At 39.4% G+C, this 15,160-nt stretch overlaps 3 protein-coding genes across 4 annotated transcripts; 1 reads left to right on the top strand and 2 right to left on the bottom strand.

Annotated features, from left to right (window-relative positions):
- Positions 1-83: 83 nt before the first annotated feature.
- tra2a (transformer 2 alpha homolog) lies at positions 84-5,570 on the bottom strand. Of its 2 annotated transcripts, none has more exons than XM_078267885.1 (9): positions 5,401-5,570; positions 3,795-3,928; positions 3,486-3,651; positions 2,944-3,000; positions 1,888-2,076; positions 1,416-1,531; positions 1,007-1,129; positions 865-935; positions 84-701 (listed from the first exon to the last, which is right to left on the bottom strand). In XM_078267885.1, the coding sequence occupies exons 1-9, from the start codon at positions 5,434-5,436 to the stop codon at positions 691-693; spliced, it is 903 nt and encodes a 300-aa protein (XP_078124011.1). In that variant the 5' UTR covers positions 5,437-5,570; the 3' UTR covers positions 84-690. The 2 variants fall into 2 exon arrangements, with proteins under 2 accessions (XP_078124011.1, XP_078124013.1); XM_078267887.1 differs by having other exon boundaries at positions 1,013-1,129.
- Positions 5,571-7,417: 1,847 nt separating this feature from the next.
- ccdc126 (coiled-coil domain containing 126) lies at positions 7,418-11,350 on the bottom strand. The gene is made up of 3 exons (XM_078267877.1): positions 10,976-11,350; positions 8,230-8,943; positions 7,418-8,035 (listed from the first exon to the last, which is right to left on the bottom strand). The coding sequence occupies exons 2-3, from the start codon at positions 8,465-8,467 to the stop codon at positions 7,785-7,787; spliced, it is 489 nt and encodes a 162-aa protein (XP_078124003.1). The 5' UTR covers positions 8,468-8,943; positions 10,976-11,350; the 3' UTR covers positions 7,418-7,784.
- A 57-nt stretch (positions 11,351-11,407) lies between these two features.
- Positions 11,408-14,690, top strand: fam221a (family with sequence similarity 221 member A). The gene is made up of 6 exons (XM_078267876.1): positions 11,408-11,774; positions 12,075-12,248; positions 12,361-12,551; positions 12,653-12,726; positions 12,886-13,018; positions 14,485-14,690. Exons 1-6 carry the CDS (start codon positions 11,710-11,712, stop codon positions 14,595-14,597), a joined length of 750 nt encoding a protein of 249 aa, XP_078124002.1. The 5' UTR covers positions 11,408-11,709; the 3' UTR covers positions 14,598-14,690.
- The last annotated feature ends 470 nt before the right edge of the window (positions 14,691-15,160 follow it).

The following is a 15,160-nucleotide window of genomic DNA, read 5'->3' as shown; positions in this document are numbered from 1 at the left end:
TTAAAGCATTAACTCCCACCGATGTGACCAAAGCTCGATTTCAATTTCATGGGCATTAAGTCAGAAAAACACATTACAAACTCTGGAGTTTTCATATATTTGTATTTCCATACAAAGAAACAATACAAAATGTAATACATGATAATAAAACTCTCTGGAGAAACTCAAATCCTTGACTAAAAAAAGAATGAATGTGAGCAAAAGAACCAACCACCGATTGCTGGTAACACTCCATTTTACAGCCTTTGAGATCAAGCTGTGATTTACTGGATTGATACATTTATTTAATACAGGTTGTAAAATCAAATGTCACCGTTGACTAAAACACAGTTTACTTTCCGCATCATGACAAGGACCACCTTAACAGGGATCAGGAATATCGTTTAACCATCACTTAACAGGAAGAAAAACAAAAAAAGGTATTATTGCTGCAGAAAATGAAAAAGGGAAGGAAGGATGCAAGTCTAAAAGAACAAAGCAACAGTTGCAGACTTCTTTGCTCACACTCAACATGGATGCATCAAAAACGTCTAAAACTTAAGACATCTATTGCATGTAAATGAGAACCATCTCAAACGTTAAGAGTTCTGCTGATATAGACATGCTAATCCAAAATGTTCCCCTCAGAAACACCTTGATGAATCACACACACCAATTATTGGAGGGAAGCTGAACGTTGAAAGAAGAAACTTAGTATCGCCCTGCAAACAGAAAATATGAAAGTCATTAGTCCAAGTATATTATAAATTCAATCTGCTGTCACCAGTGATCAAGATAATTACATCTGTTTAAATATACATACTAACAACAGTCTGGATGAAGTTTGGCAAGCTTTCTATTGTATGCATTTCTCTTTATACTTACGTGGGCTGTAAGAGCGAGACCGTGAGCGAGACCTGTATCGACTGTAGTAGGGTGATGGAGAGCGCCTGCGACTGCAAAGAGAAAATGTATTTACTCCCACGGAACAATGCAACAGTGACTTTATACTCAAATTATAACTCACCTGTACCTATAGTCATACTCGTCATATCTGTCGTAGCGCTCATAGCCACGGTCATAATGCGAGTCTCTCCCCCTCCTGCTGCTTCCACTGCCACCGCCGCCACCACTGCCACCGCCACCATTGCTGTTGAAAAGAGCAAAACAAGGTCATGAGGTCCAGGTGTCTCATCTCTTGAGATTTACAGCACCATGTCAAAACAGTTTTAAAACTGTTACAAATCACGGATGCGTTTCAAGAAAGGATGCACGATCAGATACAAAAATTAGTGAGCTCTGACATCAGAACTAACCCAGAATCCAACCCAGTTTTTTTGTTGGTCCCCCCCCCCAATTCACCTGATAGCTCAAATGCACATTAGGTTAGGTTAAGGAAACTGACGTGCTAGACTTGACATTAGAGTTGATCTTACTGTGTTGGTCGGCCCATGTAGATTCCAGGTGTGGGGGTATGAGCACGTTTAGTAATGGAATAATCCACTCTGATGCGCCTCCCGTCCAGCTCCATGCCATTGGCTCGCTCCATTGCCTAAGGAATACAAGAGGGAGGAGAAGACAAAGATGTTATCAGACTATTGTAAGCTTGTTGGTACTAATCATTTATTTCACAAAGGCCTACCTAAATTACACTCTGTAACCGCCTTGCTATGAGATACATGACTGCAAGGAGAGGGAATTTGTGGCAAGGCAGACACCTAGTGGCATATTTATGTAATCACACCTAAATTAAAAAGTGGAGGACCTTTGACCCTGCATGTACTAATACTATTTAAAAAAAACAAAAACAACAGGTGACAAGACAGAAAAAGTGAGTCACTGGGACCAGGACTGAAGCTCCTTAGGCATTTAATCAATAAACAAAACCACCACAAACAATTCACATACCTCTTTGGAATCCTCAATTCTCTCGAAGTAAACAAAAGCGAAGCCACGGGAGCGACCTGTGCGCTGGTCGTAAACCACATTGACCCCTGCCAGAGGACCGTGGCGGGAAAACACCTCCCTCAGGTCGCGCTCTGTGGTGTACAGGCTCAAACCAAACACCCCCAAGCATGTGCTGGGGTCAGGGTTCGCCTGGAAGGGACAACATAACGGTTAGAGTTAATGGTGTGGCTTACCGCGTCTGTCTTATTTGCATTCAAAATCCATTTACTACACTTAGTATGCAAAACATGATTCTTTATGCACACAGCAGCGTTTTACATGTTTAATGCAGTGTGCGCACACACACACCAAAAAAAATACTTCCTCCATATTTGTATAGTGACCTGCTTCAGATGCATTTTCCACTGTTTAATACTACCTGGCCTGATGTATTACTAAACATCAATGTTTCCAAGAGTAAAACATAATTTATCAGACACATTTGATTTTCTCTTAGCCAGCTTGCTTGCAAAATATCAGCCACCTTGTTACAAGAAAGTTTTTAGAATGTATTGAAATTAATAAAAAAAGTGACACTGTAGTTCTTTATGTGCACACACATACATACACACACATATTATATATATATATATATATATATATATATATATATATATATATATATATATATACATACATACATACATACATACATACATACATACATACATACATACATACATACATACATACATATATATATATATATATATATATATATATATATATATATATACACATATACATATACATATATATATATATATATATATAAAAAAATTAAACCCAGAAATACATGAACACTGCATACACCTGAAATCATCCACATACTATATTGATGCAATAGAATGAACATACTGTAAGTTAAATACTAAAGAAAATCAAAGAATCAAAGTTATATTTGATCTCCACTAGGCTGTATTATCCCTCAGCCAGTACTACACTGGGAGCAGCACCTTTGAGGACACAAAAACATTGCATTGCTCTTGCTAAAGAGATGTCGGAAGGTACACATACCCTAACATCAGCATCTCCTCCCCCATGACCGTTTGATTCTTTTGTGAAGTCATGGCTCTGTTGATATAATGAAAGGAAAGTTAATAACAAGGGGATATTACATGGTGGTTTACCACAGCCATTAACCACATCGTCTGAAAAATGACAATGCCACACAGATAAAAGAATGGGAAATTCAATTGCTCTTGACTTTAAACTGTTACTTAAATCATATCATTCTTGTAAATGCTTAACAATTTAACTCAAAGCCACATGAGAACTATTTAAAACATTTGTGATGTTGCTTGCTATAGCCACTGATTTATCTCTTTCCAAAACATTTTAAGCATGACTCATTTTGTATTCACTCTATTAAGTAACAGGTCATACAGTATATGCTCATGTCCTCACTAATTACAGGCTAAGATTTGCAATCTCCCCAAAAAACGGAATGTGTTTAAAAGTACTACTAACACCTTGTAAAGGTGTCTGAGCATACACAAAAGGCCCTGTGGTTTACTTTTCTATAGCCTACTGTACTTTGCCCTATCATCAGATCTCACCCTGCTGCCAGTTTGACGGCGCCGGTTCGACATAGGGGAAGTGCTCTGGCTCTTCTTGCGGCGGTACTCGGGACTGTAGGAACGAGACCGGGACTTCCTCCGGCGGGAATAGGACCGAGAGCGTGAGCGGCTATAGCGGCGGTTTGAGTGCCGCCTAGAATGAGACCTGAAAAGGATGTTATAGACGACAATCGGTGACAGAAAAGCATATAGTTTATAGAATATTTCAGCCCCAATGAGCATTTATTTGGATGTAACATGATGTGATTACAGTATCACATGGGCTATCATAAAATGGCAACAACATACCTAGTTTTGGACCGAGACCGGGATCTGGACTCAGAGCGTTTGGTGACCCGGGCTGGGCTTGGGGAGCCGGACCTGCTCTCCGACTTGGCCCGATCTGGACTCCCGCGATCCAATTTAGGTGGGGAGCGTGAGCCCTATTGCCACAGCAGCATGTTAACAACTTCCTCATGGACAAATACATGCATTTCTTTATACAGAAAAACAATCAAGCACAGAGTAGTAAGATGTGGTGGTAGAGTATGTTGGACACATACAGTACACCTGTCTAAATTGTACAGCTTATGTACTGAGGAGGAAAGGGTTAGTAATGCTATAGTTCCAATAAATAACTATTTTGTTTACAATGTGGCCTATAATTAGCCATATAAATCAAATGTACATGACAGGTCTATTTCCATGTCCACCTGGGTCATAAAGGGAAAAATAAAACATGCATTTTCATGTTACATAAAGAGAGCATGAAGAAAAGACATTTGTGACACAGTGTATTTACTTAACCTAGGGACACATTCATTCTTCCAGATTCTTTACGCTACTCCCTTTTCTCAGGATTTCTATCCTTCTTCGTTCTTCTTTTTTCAGTTTTCTCATTTTCTGATTCCAGGTCTGTTTTTCCTCTCTTCACCCAAACTGAAACCAGTTTCATTTTAGCCATTACACTGCAAGCGCTTCTATCTGACACCATTCTTCCGTCACATTTTCTCCCTTTCCACTTCTATGTTCTGCTCTGTACATGTTTTCATTAGCCTTCTTTTATCTTGAAATTTTTCTTCATCATTCTTGGATAAAACTCTTCAAATCCTTCACGGTCAATAACCTTAATGAAAAAAGAACATTCAATAAAATTAAGATCATAGGTTTAAGAAAAGTAGAATATTTAAAATAAAATGAAAAGGAACACTGAATGCAGTACAATTACATTGTTGCTACATAAAGTTTAAATATTCCAAAAAGTATGCAAATGAGCAAAGTTACAACAATTACTTTACATGTTAACAAATAAAGAGCTTAGATATATGTTTTAGCAATATTTGAATAGCAATTTGATAAGAGTGTGAAAGCAGGGAAGGAAGAAATGCTTTGAACTTAGCTAAGTTACCTCTAAAAACAAGGTTGCTTGAAAAACGCAGGTTGCCAATGTGCAGTAATGGCTGCAGCAGTGATATCCGCACAAAAGGAAGATATACAAACGTCGTAGACAGTTCGTATTTAGTTTCATAAGCAAATGTGTCAGGTGCAATATGTTCCAACTAGCAACGCAAAAACAGGAACATTTGCAAATACTGACGTCTAATCGCGGTGATTTTAAGCTAACGATAGTTAGCATGCTAGTGGAGGAGGCTGGTTGGGTCAGTCCTGCTAGCACAGTGGGAACCGCTCATGTAAAAACTAAAACATTGTTGACAAAACCAGAACACGTCTCTGCCTCTATAGCACAGGAAATAAAGCATGTTAAGTCAACGTCAAGCTATTAATTTAGCGTTGGCTCAAAGTTAGCGGTTACATTAACGTTAGCTATACATTTACGTTAGTGGTTTTCATCGACAGCCACACGGAAGGAATAGGAAGAAAGGGAAATATTTGATCATTCGATGTAATTACTTACCCGTCCTTCATAGTTTCCATCCTCAATATCACTCATTGTTCAGTAACGTTATAGCTCATACAACCGAGTATTTTTGATAGAAATGAGTCTCACTAAGGTTTAACGCACTGTTTTATCCTGACCGGTTATTAGCTAGAAGATGGCGCGTGAGGAGGTGGGTGATATGTTTATGTACTGCAGCATCTGTCGTCACGTCCCGTCTCGTCTTCCACGCCCCCTTAATGCAAAAATGTACTCGAACGTCTCCAACAAAACTTTTTCATGGTCCCCCATGATCAGCGGTGGAAGTAGGTGTATCACAAGTAATAGTCCTACATTCAAAATATTCAAAAGCATAACCCCATATCTTGGAGAATGTCCCCATTCAGTGTTATAGTTGTCATATGTAGGCCTATGTTATTGAACTAATATTAATGAAACATTCAGTAAGCATTTAAATGTTGAAGCTGGTTGAGATTTTGCTAGTTTTAACCACTCTATATACTTTTTGGTAGCTTTATCTATACGAATGGATCATATTTTGTAAGCTGACCATTTTCCTTTATGTAAAATCCTTATCTGCAAAGTAACTATGGTTACTTTACTTGACAGCTGTCAAGTAAATGTAGTGGAGTAGGAGTAGAAATAGCATAAAATAGAAACACTCAGTTAAGTATGAGTGAAATTGTACTTTAGTACAGTGCTTGAGTATCTATGTTACTTTCCACCAGGGTAAGACACGATTTGGCTGGTAAATTATAACAATTCCCTCTGGGTTTTGCAGTGTGGTCAGTAAAACTTGAACCAAAAACTTGTCTTTATACATTCACTTACACATGCACACACCCCTCATGGAAAATGTCCTCTTTGGGAGTCAACGGCTGAGGGGTACATGATCTCCTGAATGACACTAGGGATATTTCCCCCAACACATTGTATATGTAGCAATACAATTAATTTAAATGAGGGGACAATTCTTAGCATAAGGTCAATTTATTAGTAAAGCTATCTCACAGCAGCTGCCTGGCTCACCATCTTTTCTACTTTAGCATTATGACTCAAAGCACAGTTATGACATTACTCAGTCAAACCAGTTTGATAATTCAGTCTAAAGGCCTTCACATATATTTAAGTCTGTAATGTGTAAGCAACATTATAAAGCATGTTTCCCCTCATATTTTATTATGCCACCCACATAGACTTTGCCTCATACAATCCCCAAGTAGTATTGATGAAAGTATTGCCCATCTTACTTGTCGCACAAAGTCATCATGTTAATGACCATCATGATATGCAAATTATATTCCTCTGTGCAGGCGCCAGACTTTCTCAGTATTATGGAAACCATACTCGGAATCATTAGAAAGGGTGGAAGAATGAATATTCCAGAGCTGGACATCCACCCTCCTAAAATATCCCTTCAGTCATAGTTGGAAGAGCCCAGTATTTTTAGAAAATCTCTATAGAGTCACAGTGTAACATGAACCCTGAACATGTGTAAGCAGTAGCTCAGTCATCTTAACAGCACTAAAGGGCTTAAGACTGACTACACAGTACATTCAATCTGCTACACACTTAAGTTAAAACATTGTGTCAACCCTGGTCAAGGGAACCATTCGATTTCAACTGAGACAAAGCGCACACACACGCTCATGTTTACAGTGGCAAATAGGCATCATCCTATCATATTCTGCATAAACCTCAAACTGTCGCGCAGCAATTGTAAATATACAATTATATACTGCCTGCAGATAGAGTGCAAATAACATTCTTTGGATTATCTCTTCCAGGTGATCTATTACATTTAATTATTCTTAAAACTATGTGTAAGCTAAAAGTAGAGTCTTCTTCATATAGTAACTAGCAACTGCACCAGCTAAAAACTGACAAATAGCAGTCCGCTATTCCTAACTATCACTGAGTGTACTACAGTTTAGTTCAGCATTTTGATATATTGAAGCAGTATTGTAAAATAGTTTACAATGTAGATGGGGGAGCACGTCAAGCCATTTTTATGATAAAGCGTATGAGAATCTGGTTCAGTTCCAAGAGTATTTATACCTCTCTGCATTTACTAACAGTCATATGATTCAAATATTGCATTATAAAAAGCTAAAATCTAAGCCAAATAAAATTAGCAATGCAAATATATATATAAAAAAAGAAATGTGCTTGATAGTCTTGGTAAAAAATAAATAAATGTCAGCATATGAGAGGACAGCGCATAAAGTCCCCCTTCTTCCCTCTGAGTTGGCTGAACATCTCTAAGAAGCACCCCAAATGTGAAGTTTCTGGATGTCCATATGTCTCACTATTGCTTTTCATTTCTCTGATGTTGTGACATCAGTGATAAATGCTGGAAAAGTTTGATGTGCTAAAAATAAAAATCAATACATCTTTCAAGACTATGCTCCTTGATGTGGCCGAGGCCTATTAGGGATGTGTGGGTGAAGGCGGGATGTCTCTGGGTGGCTGCCAGGGGACTCCTGCTTTAAAGGTTTCTGTAGGGCAGCGGGAGCAGAGGCAAGAACGCCCCCTGCTGTGTGGGAGGTGTTAGTGGCAGAGGCATTGACCGCCAACTCGATTTTTCCCTCCAGTTTGACCAGCCGCGTCAGAATGTCGTCCAGCAGCACAGCGATAGTCCTCTTCAGATCAGCTATGTGTGCATGTGAGAGAGGAAGAGAAGGAGGGAAAAACAAACACAAGGAAGAAAATAACGCTTCAGTATGCTTTTTCCACAACTATGAAACACAATGTTCATACAGGAGTGATTCATTTCACGTGCAGGAAAGAGAGCATTAACCCCATATATTGCACAACATTCTGGACTTCCTGTTAAATGCTGCTTACCATAACCAGCCATGGATGTTCCCTGCGGCCCACCTGGTGCATTCTGGTTCTCCTCTGTCAGAACCTTGACGTATCGCCGGCTGAGCTCCAGGATCTGCTCACGTAGCTCGGCACTGCTCTGATGGCGAGGCTGTTGCACAGTGTAGCGCAGCAGCATAAGTCCCCACGCCAGGCCGAATACCAGTAGCAGTACGCTCAGCTTCTGGGACATGTTCCTCCGCAAGAGTGCACCGAGCATGGTACTGCGGTGGCGAAGCGGAGGGGATCTGCAGAGGCTCAGTCTGAGGCTGAAGGTCTTTTTTTTTTGGGGATGTGGCTTACCAATCAAGTGATAATTACTCGATACCTGCAGGGAGATTCTCTTTCCCACTGTCCGTTTCTACAGAGAGTTCAGAGGTCCAAGTCCACTGCAAAGCATTCCTGAGAGCTGGTGTGGAATTAGTGCCTCAATCAAGTAAACTCCAGCAGGACATATGCTTGCATTATACCCATACAGCCGAAGACGTTTCTCTAACCACTAAAAGGCATCCTGCCCCTCCTAAGAGGAGATGAGCAACAGCAGCAGGGCCAGGAAGTGGAACCAAAAGTAGGGTTACGCCCACAGACACTTATCAGTCAGGGGTTTTTGGTAAGGTGCTTTGGTTGCAAAATGTCTAACACCGAATCACCAATGCACACTGGGCGTTCAGGCAGGGGGTCCGCAGGCATTGTTGACTATGTTGGAGAAGTGTACAAAGATAGACAGAAAAGATGTAATTAACAAAAAGAGAGAAACAGACATACATTTGTTATTTTCAACATTTAGAGATTAATTTGACAGATTATTCTAATCTCCTTTCTTGTATGATGCTAACATTTCCATTGTGCAATGCTGCAATGTCATGAATTGAGAAAGGAAACTCATTACATTTACCAAAAAACACAAAAAGAAAAAGAAAAAAAAAAAAGTGTAATTCTTCTTCTTCTTCTTCTTCTTCTTCTTCAGCCCTTCTGTAGCTTCTTCAAAGTCCAGTTGAGCATTGTGGTTTTTATTTGTAGTGACTGAGGATTTTGGGGTGGATAAATGCACTCAAATGTTCCAACGGACACACAAACACCACTGCATGTGCTGGATGAGGAACAAAATCCACCTCATCACTATTATTGGCAAGGAGCTGGTGGTTACATCAAAGTGGCTTCCTAAACTATTTAGCTCTTAAAGACGGATTTCTTTGCTGCTCTTAGTCAGGGTGCACAATAGCCCAGTCATTAACAAATCAACAAATGTTTTTCAGGCTTCTTAGCCCAGAAACCTGATTACTAGTTTAGATTTCATGGGACCCACTTTGCAGCTCCAGATATCAGACAGAGGCACAGAGGGCATTCATTCTCTAATCCCACCCCCGCGAGGGTTGTTTGACTGACAAATGCGGTGCACATGCAGGGCAAATTAGGTGATCATTTCTCAGTCTTCACAAGTTTTTGTCACCGAGTTCATTCTCCGCGCTCTCTTTTTCTTGGGTGTGGGAGTGTCACTTCCTATTGAGGTCAGAGAGGGGACAGTGACTGAGGGAATAAATTATGAAAAGAAAAGGTAACAGAATCCGTTTAGTGATGCTTCCCAGTACACACACACACACACGGGATAATATTTGAGCATCACATTCTGTACATAAAGTTTAAAATCGGTTTTCTTTTTTCATAATAAGGTGATAGAAGTCACATTAAATCCAATTTTAACCGTTCACCAAAGGGCTGTACATTTCAAATAAAACAGCCAAACAAAACAAAACACACACTGCATAGGGACCTTATGCATAATCAAGTACAGATAATATGTGCTATGTTAACAGGTCAGGGTGAGCTATTACAGCCCCAAGGCAAATAAACATTCAGGGTGATATTCGGTGCCTTCCATATGTCAGGCAACAGAGCACATCAATTTTGCTTAATCATATAGTTGACACTTGGTAACAACCAGAAGAGTTTCGGTATATAGACACCGTCCCATCTTTATTGTCATATCATGCTATTCACCAGGCCTGATCATTGTTCCATGGAAAGGCACACCATTTAGAGGCCATGGCTTCAGACAATGTTCCACTTGTTTAGAGGACTGTTTATACATAGTATACCTAATGGGAGGATTGACAGTGATAGGGCACACAGTGTCAGTCAAAATACCTAATCTAGAGGTTAAATATTGACCACAAAAGCTGTCAATTGTGTTTCAACCTTTATACAGTCTATCTAGCTATGGTTTCAACAGCTGACAGGATGCTGGGCAACAGATTTAATCGCCAGAGTATAAACTACAAACTGAAATGTCAATAATGTTAGGGTGGAGGCGGTAAAAGATATGAAGATTTAGATACTGTGCATTATATGACTCTGTAACTTTGACTAAACACACACACAGTCCTAGCTAGTAACAAAACAGATGAAAAACTTGTCAAACATGTTGACCCGGTGAACTTGTCATTATGATCATAAATTGTCAAGTTTCACATGCAAATTAAAATTTAACTAACCTACACTCAGTCGACGTTGATTTCTGGATGCTTAGCTTCAAGACGTAGCCTAAAATTGATTATTTAAATCATTATTAGCAGCCGTTCAAGCTCAGTTGAAGCTATTTCCAACTCCACTAACGTTAATGTCATGTTAGCTCGACATTTCAGGTCGCAACGTGCGAACTTGACCGTCAGCAAAAAGGCTAAATATTATCTGCAAATGTAGCAAAACCCATCAAAAAAATTCAATTTACCCCAGTGTGTTGAAGAAGGAATTAACAAGCTCCAGCGAAGCAGGGTCGAGGCGACTTGAGAGCTCCAGCTGCTACCTCTGGCTGACACAGAATGATGCTTGTTGTTTGGCAACCCTGGACTGTCGTAGCGGTCTCCGGGGAAAATATCTCGAGCAGCCCACCGTCTCCGTTTAAAAAATTAGCTGCCGAGCTTGATGTTGAGGTGTCAGTTCACCCTGACAGTCATTTCGGCTTCCTTATCCACGATTTCGAGAACGATGAGATTACAGAAAGTAAAAGTCATAAAGTCGGTAGCTAGCATGATGTTACAAGCATAGACAGTTGCCAGCATGCAACTGTGCAGACTATCATGGTTCCCCTGAACGTTTACGGCGTGCGTCATTACTACGGCATTATGGGAAATGTATTTATACTGCTTCTCTTTCGATTTAACTTAACATGAGTGAGGGAAATGAAATAGCTAAAGTTAATTATATAGCAAACCCCAGCCTAAAGAAAACAGAGATAGATAAGCATATTATTGGGAAGAGTGGAACTTAAAGAAAAAAATCAAACGGCGTATTGAAAGGGAAATGGCAGAGACTATAGGAAATGAGACCAACGTTTGCAGTTCAGTTTGCGACCGTTAGAGGGACGTCTACAAACATTTCCATGGCAACTACTGTGGTAAACAGTAACGTTAGCTAGTTGTTTTTCTGTGGAAGACAAAAAGCCCACAGCCATCCGTTTTGGCAATGGAGACAATATGTCTCGACAAATCAGCTTTACACGCAGTGGATGACTACTGGGAGTACAGAAGGTTTGTCTCAACGTTAGACGATATGCCTTTAACTCCTGACGTTAGCTAGCTAATCTCCAGAGGGGGTTTAACATGGATGTGGGTTTAAAAAAAAACTTGTGATTAAGCTACCATGTGACAACTAACAACGCTAACAGAGGAAGGGATGTAACGTTAACAGCTAAAGTGCAATACAAATGCTAAAATAACACAATAACCATTTGTTATAGGCAGGTTAGCTCGGTACATTTTCATGCCAACAAGATTCTTTGCTGTTTTTATTGCTGTTTTTTATTTTTTATTTTTTATTTTATTTTTAAGGATTGTGGGTGATGATGATGGAGGAAAACTGTTCACTCCAGAGGAATATGAGGAGTACAAGAGGAAGGTTCTCCCTCAACGAGTGAAAAACAGGCTGTATGTCAGCTTTGGGGTTGCAGGAGGTATCGACTGCAAGCTCATTGGTCCTGAGACACAGTGTTTCTGTACACATAGGTAGCACATTACTCAATAACACTTGAAATCAGACATGCTTCTCCACTACACGCCCCCACACACATGTATATACATAAATAAGCACATTTGGGAGTAATATAATTTTTTCCAGGTATAAGCAACATAAGACCGACTTTGAAGTGGTTCCCTCTGAACGACCCCTGGCCCTACCATGCCAGGTCAGAGGATGTCATTGTTCTGCCTACCAGTATATTCCCCAGATGGGGCCAACCCCTGTCTGCTGTGGGTGTAAACACTATCCTCAGGATCACAGTGAAGCTACTGGCAACTTGTGCAAAAAGTGTGAGTCTGAAATCACTACATTTAAAGACAGTAGTCAGTCCATTCTAGCACAAATGTTCAAGATGATTTTCCACATACTTGTTTTCTAATCCATTTTTCAGGCAGGTCCTGTTCTGGGTTCAAGAGTCCCTACATCTGTGGGTGTGGCCAGCCTAGCTCTACCCATCAGACCCTGGTGAGTAGAGTCAAACCTCAAACGCAGGTCCTTGGTGTAAAAAAAAAAAAGCAAACAAACAGGCAAGTGCTGGACATAGATTTACAATATAGATATATTTACATAAAGTTGCACACTTAGAACTAAATTTGAACTCAAATCACATTATTTTCTTGGCAGGTTGAGACAAAACTAGAGAGGGAGGCACGTGGTCGGCCCATAGGCAGGGATGTCCCTTATGCTGCCATGGGTGGGCTCACAGGTTTCAGCTCCTTGTTGGATGGTTACCTTGCTTTGGAAGCCAGCAGCTCAGGTAAGCACCAGATATGTAGCCCTTATGTGACGATTTAATCTGTAATGGAAAGCTGCAGTAGAGGAGCTACGCTATCATGTGAGAGATGCTCAACTCTATTCCTTGTAGGGTGAGTCTGGAAAATTCCATGCATTTGTAGTCACGTGGAGCAACAACAGCCCCAGCAAGAACAAATACAAGCCATTTTTCAACTCAGACGTTCTTTGATTCACAGAGTCAGTGTTTTAGTGCCTTTGTTAGCCTATGTGGGACGTGTGCATGCATTGCACTAAAGGTGAAGCAAGTTCCTTTAAGAGGCATGTGAGGGCAGCAAAGAGCAGCACAGCATCAGTGTTGAACAACCAAGTGTGCAGAGAAGGGATTTGTTCAGATCAAAAGTGTATAGTGGATCCGTTAGATTTCATTAACACAATGATTTGTCAGCCATATTACATTTGTAGTGGAGCTCTTGGGGATGCAAAAATGTCCATAGTGTTGCAAGATTAATTGAGATTTACTTCTTTTAGAACACATCTTTAGTCTATGGGATGATCGCACATTGGTCCTTAACTGACATACACAACGTTTACATGTAAGGAGAACATTTAGTTATAATTTGACAGTGTAATTAACGGAGTTTGCGAATTATGTAAGACCCAGGCCTGTGCAATTAATCAGATTTTGATCTTGATTCCGACTTTGGCTCCTGACGATAACAAAAACGAATATGTTGCACATTACATTTTGCAAGTGAACTCTTATTTTGTCTTGTGTTCTGAAGGGGAATTCAAAAAGTTGAACAGGAAAAGATTTGTTTAACTGTTTCACTGTTTTTTAGGTTCAGTAAATGCAACATCTTTCTAAAAGTCAATTCGTAATCATGTTAAATATTAACCAAGTTAATTTTTTCCCCATCGAGCAGCCCTAATAAGACTTGACTTCTGCAGCTTTTAAGAAGTCATTTCACCTCTTCTGAAAACCGTGGAAATGTAATTAATGTATGAATGTGCAACATTAATTACCCATTTTTTACCCATTTATGTGTAGTTAATTATGTGTGATTTAATATTCTTTTGACTGATTACTCCACGATTTAGTATACTTTGCACAAACAGTGGTACTGAGTTAAGAGTTTGAAATCTCACGTTCAAATGTCACACACATTGTATATAGCCACCATAACTTCTATTATAAAGTTATCACTCAATATATGGTTTTATCCTTAATTGGGAATAAGAAGTTTGAGTTTATTTGTGATAAATAAATGTTATGTTCATCAGTGACTGCAGATACTGTAAATGCATTGTATAAAATATAAGCCTTTACTTTTAACAATATTAACACATCAGATCCTTGTATATTTAATTCACAAAAGAGATTTTTATTTTTTTATTTCAGTAAATTAAGTTTCTTGCCTATAAGGTACACAACATCCACTGCTGGTACCCATCACATGATGTTCATAATCTCTGCCGTATGTTTTTCAGATCAAGACAGAGAAGATGGCTCCCAGCAGAGATGCTACGCATCAAGAATCAAAGAAACGTCTACTAAAGCATCTAGCTCTATTCACTGTAAGAGAGCGACCAGAAAACAGTGAAATGCAACCATCTTCTCAGAGTCCATCTGTCAAACCATCCATTAAATACTGGACAACATTTACACTATCTAATAAATCATACATATCTTCTGATCTGTCACGTTTATTTCTTATTAAAAGCTTCAGAAGATTTTGATTGTTTCACAGCTAAACAGTTTTCTTTTTCAGTGAAGTGTCTGTCTTTGTCAGTGTCGTGACTTACAGGGGAATAATCAACTGTCAGCAACAGTAGTGATTAAATCCCTCTTCACAACTGAACAATTAACTGACAACATATCGATCTAATGTGGGAGCGTTACTATGATGATGAAGTTTGACACGGTCGTTTGTTAAATTTTAAGACACATCACAGTTTGACAGCCTGAATACATTTGAATACATACTCAAGGTGAAATAATTCCTAAGCACAGTTAGGAGATCTTATTTTTTGTGTGTGCTCTGGCTACCACATGAGCTGTAAAAAATACCAATGCATAACCTCACACATGTATCTGTGTTATAAAAAAAAAAATAGGTTTTGAGATTAAGTATATCAAATCGAAACACTTTCAGAATGAGTTCTT

Source organism: Sander vitreus, chromosome 14, assembly GCF_031162955.1.
Source record: "Sander vitreus isolate 19-12246 chromosome 14, sanVit1, whole genome shotgun sequence".
NCBI classification, from domain to species: domain Eukaryota; kingdom Metazoa; phylum Chordata; class Actinopteri; order Perciformes; family Percidae; genus Sander; species Sander vitreus.
The sequence above is the reverse complement of the archived record's forward strand: the minus strand, read 5'-3'. Positions and strand labels throughout refer to the sequence as shown.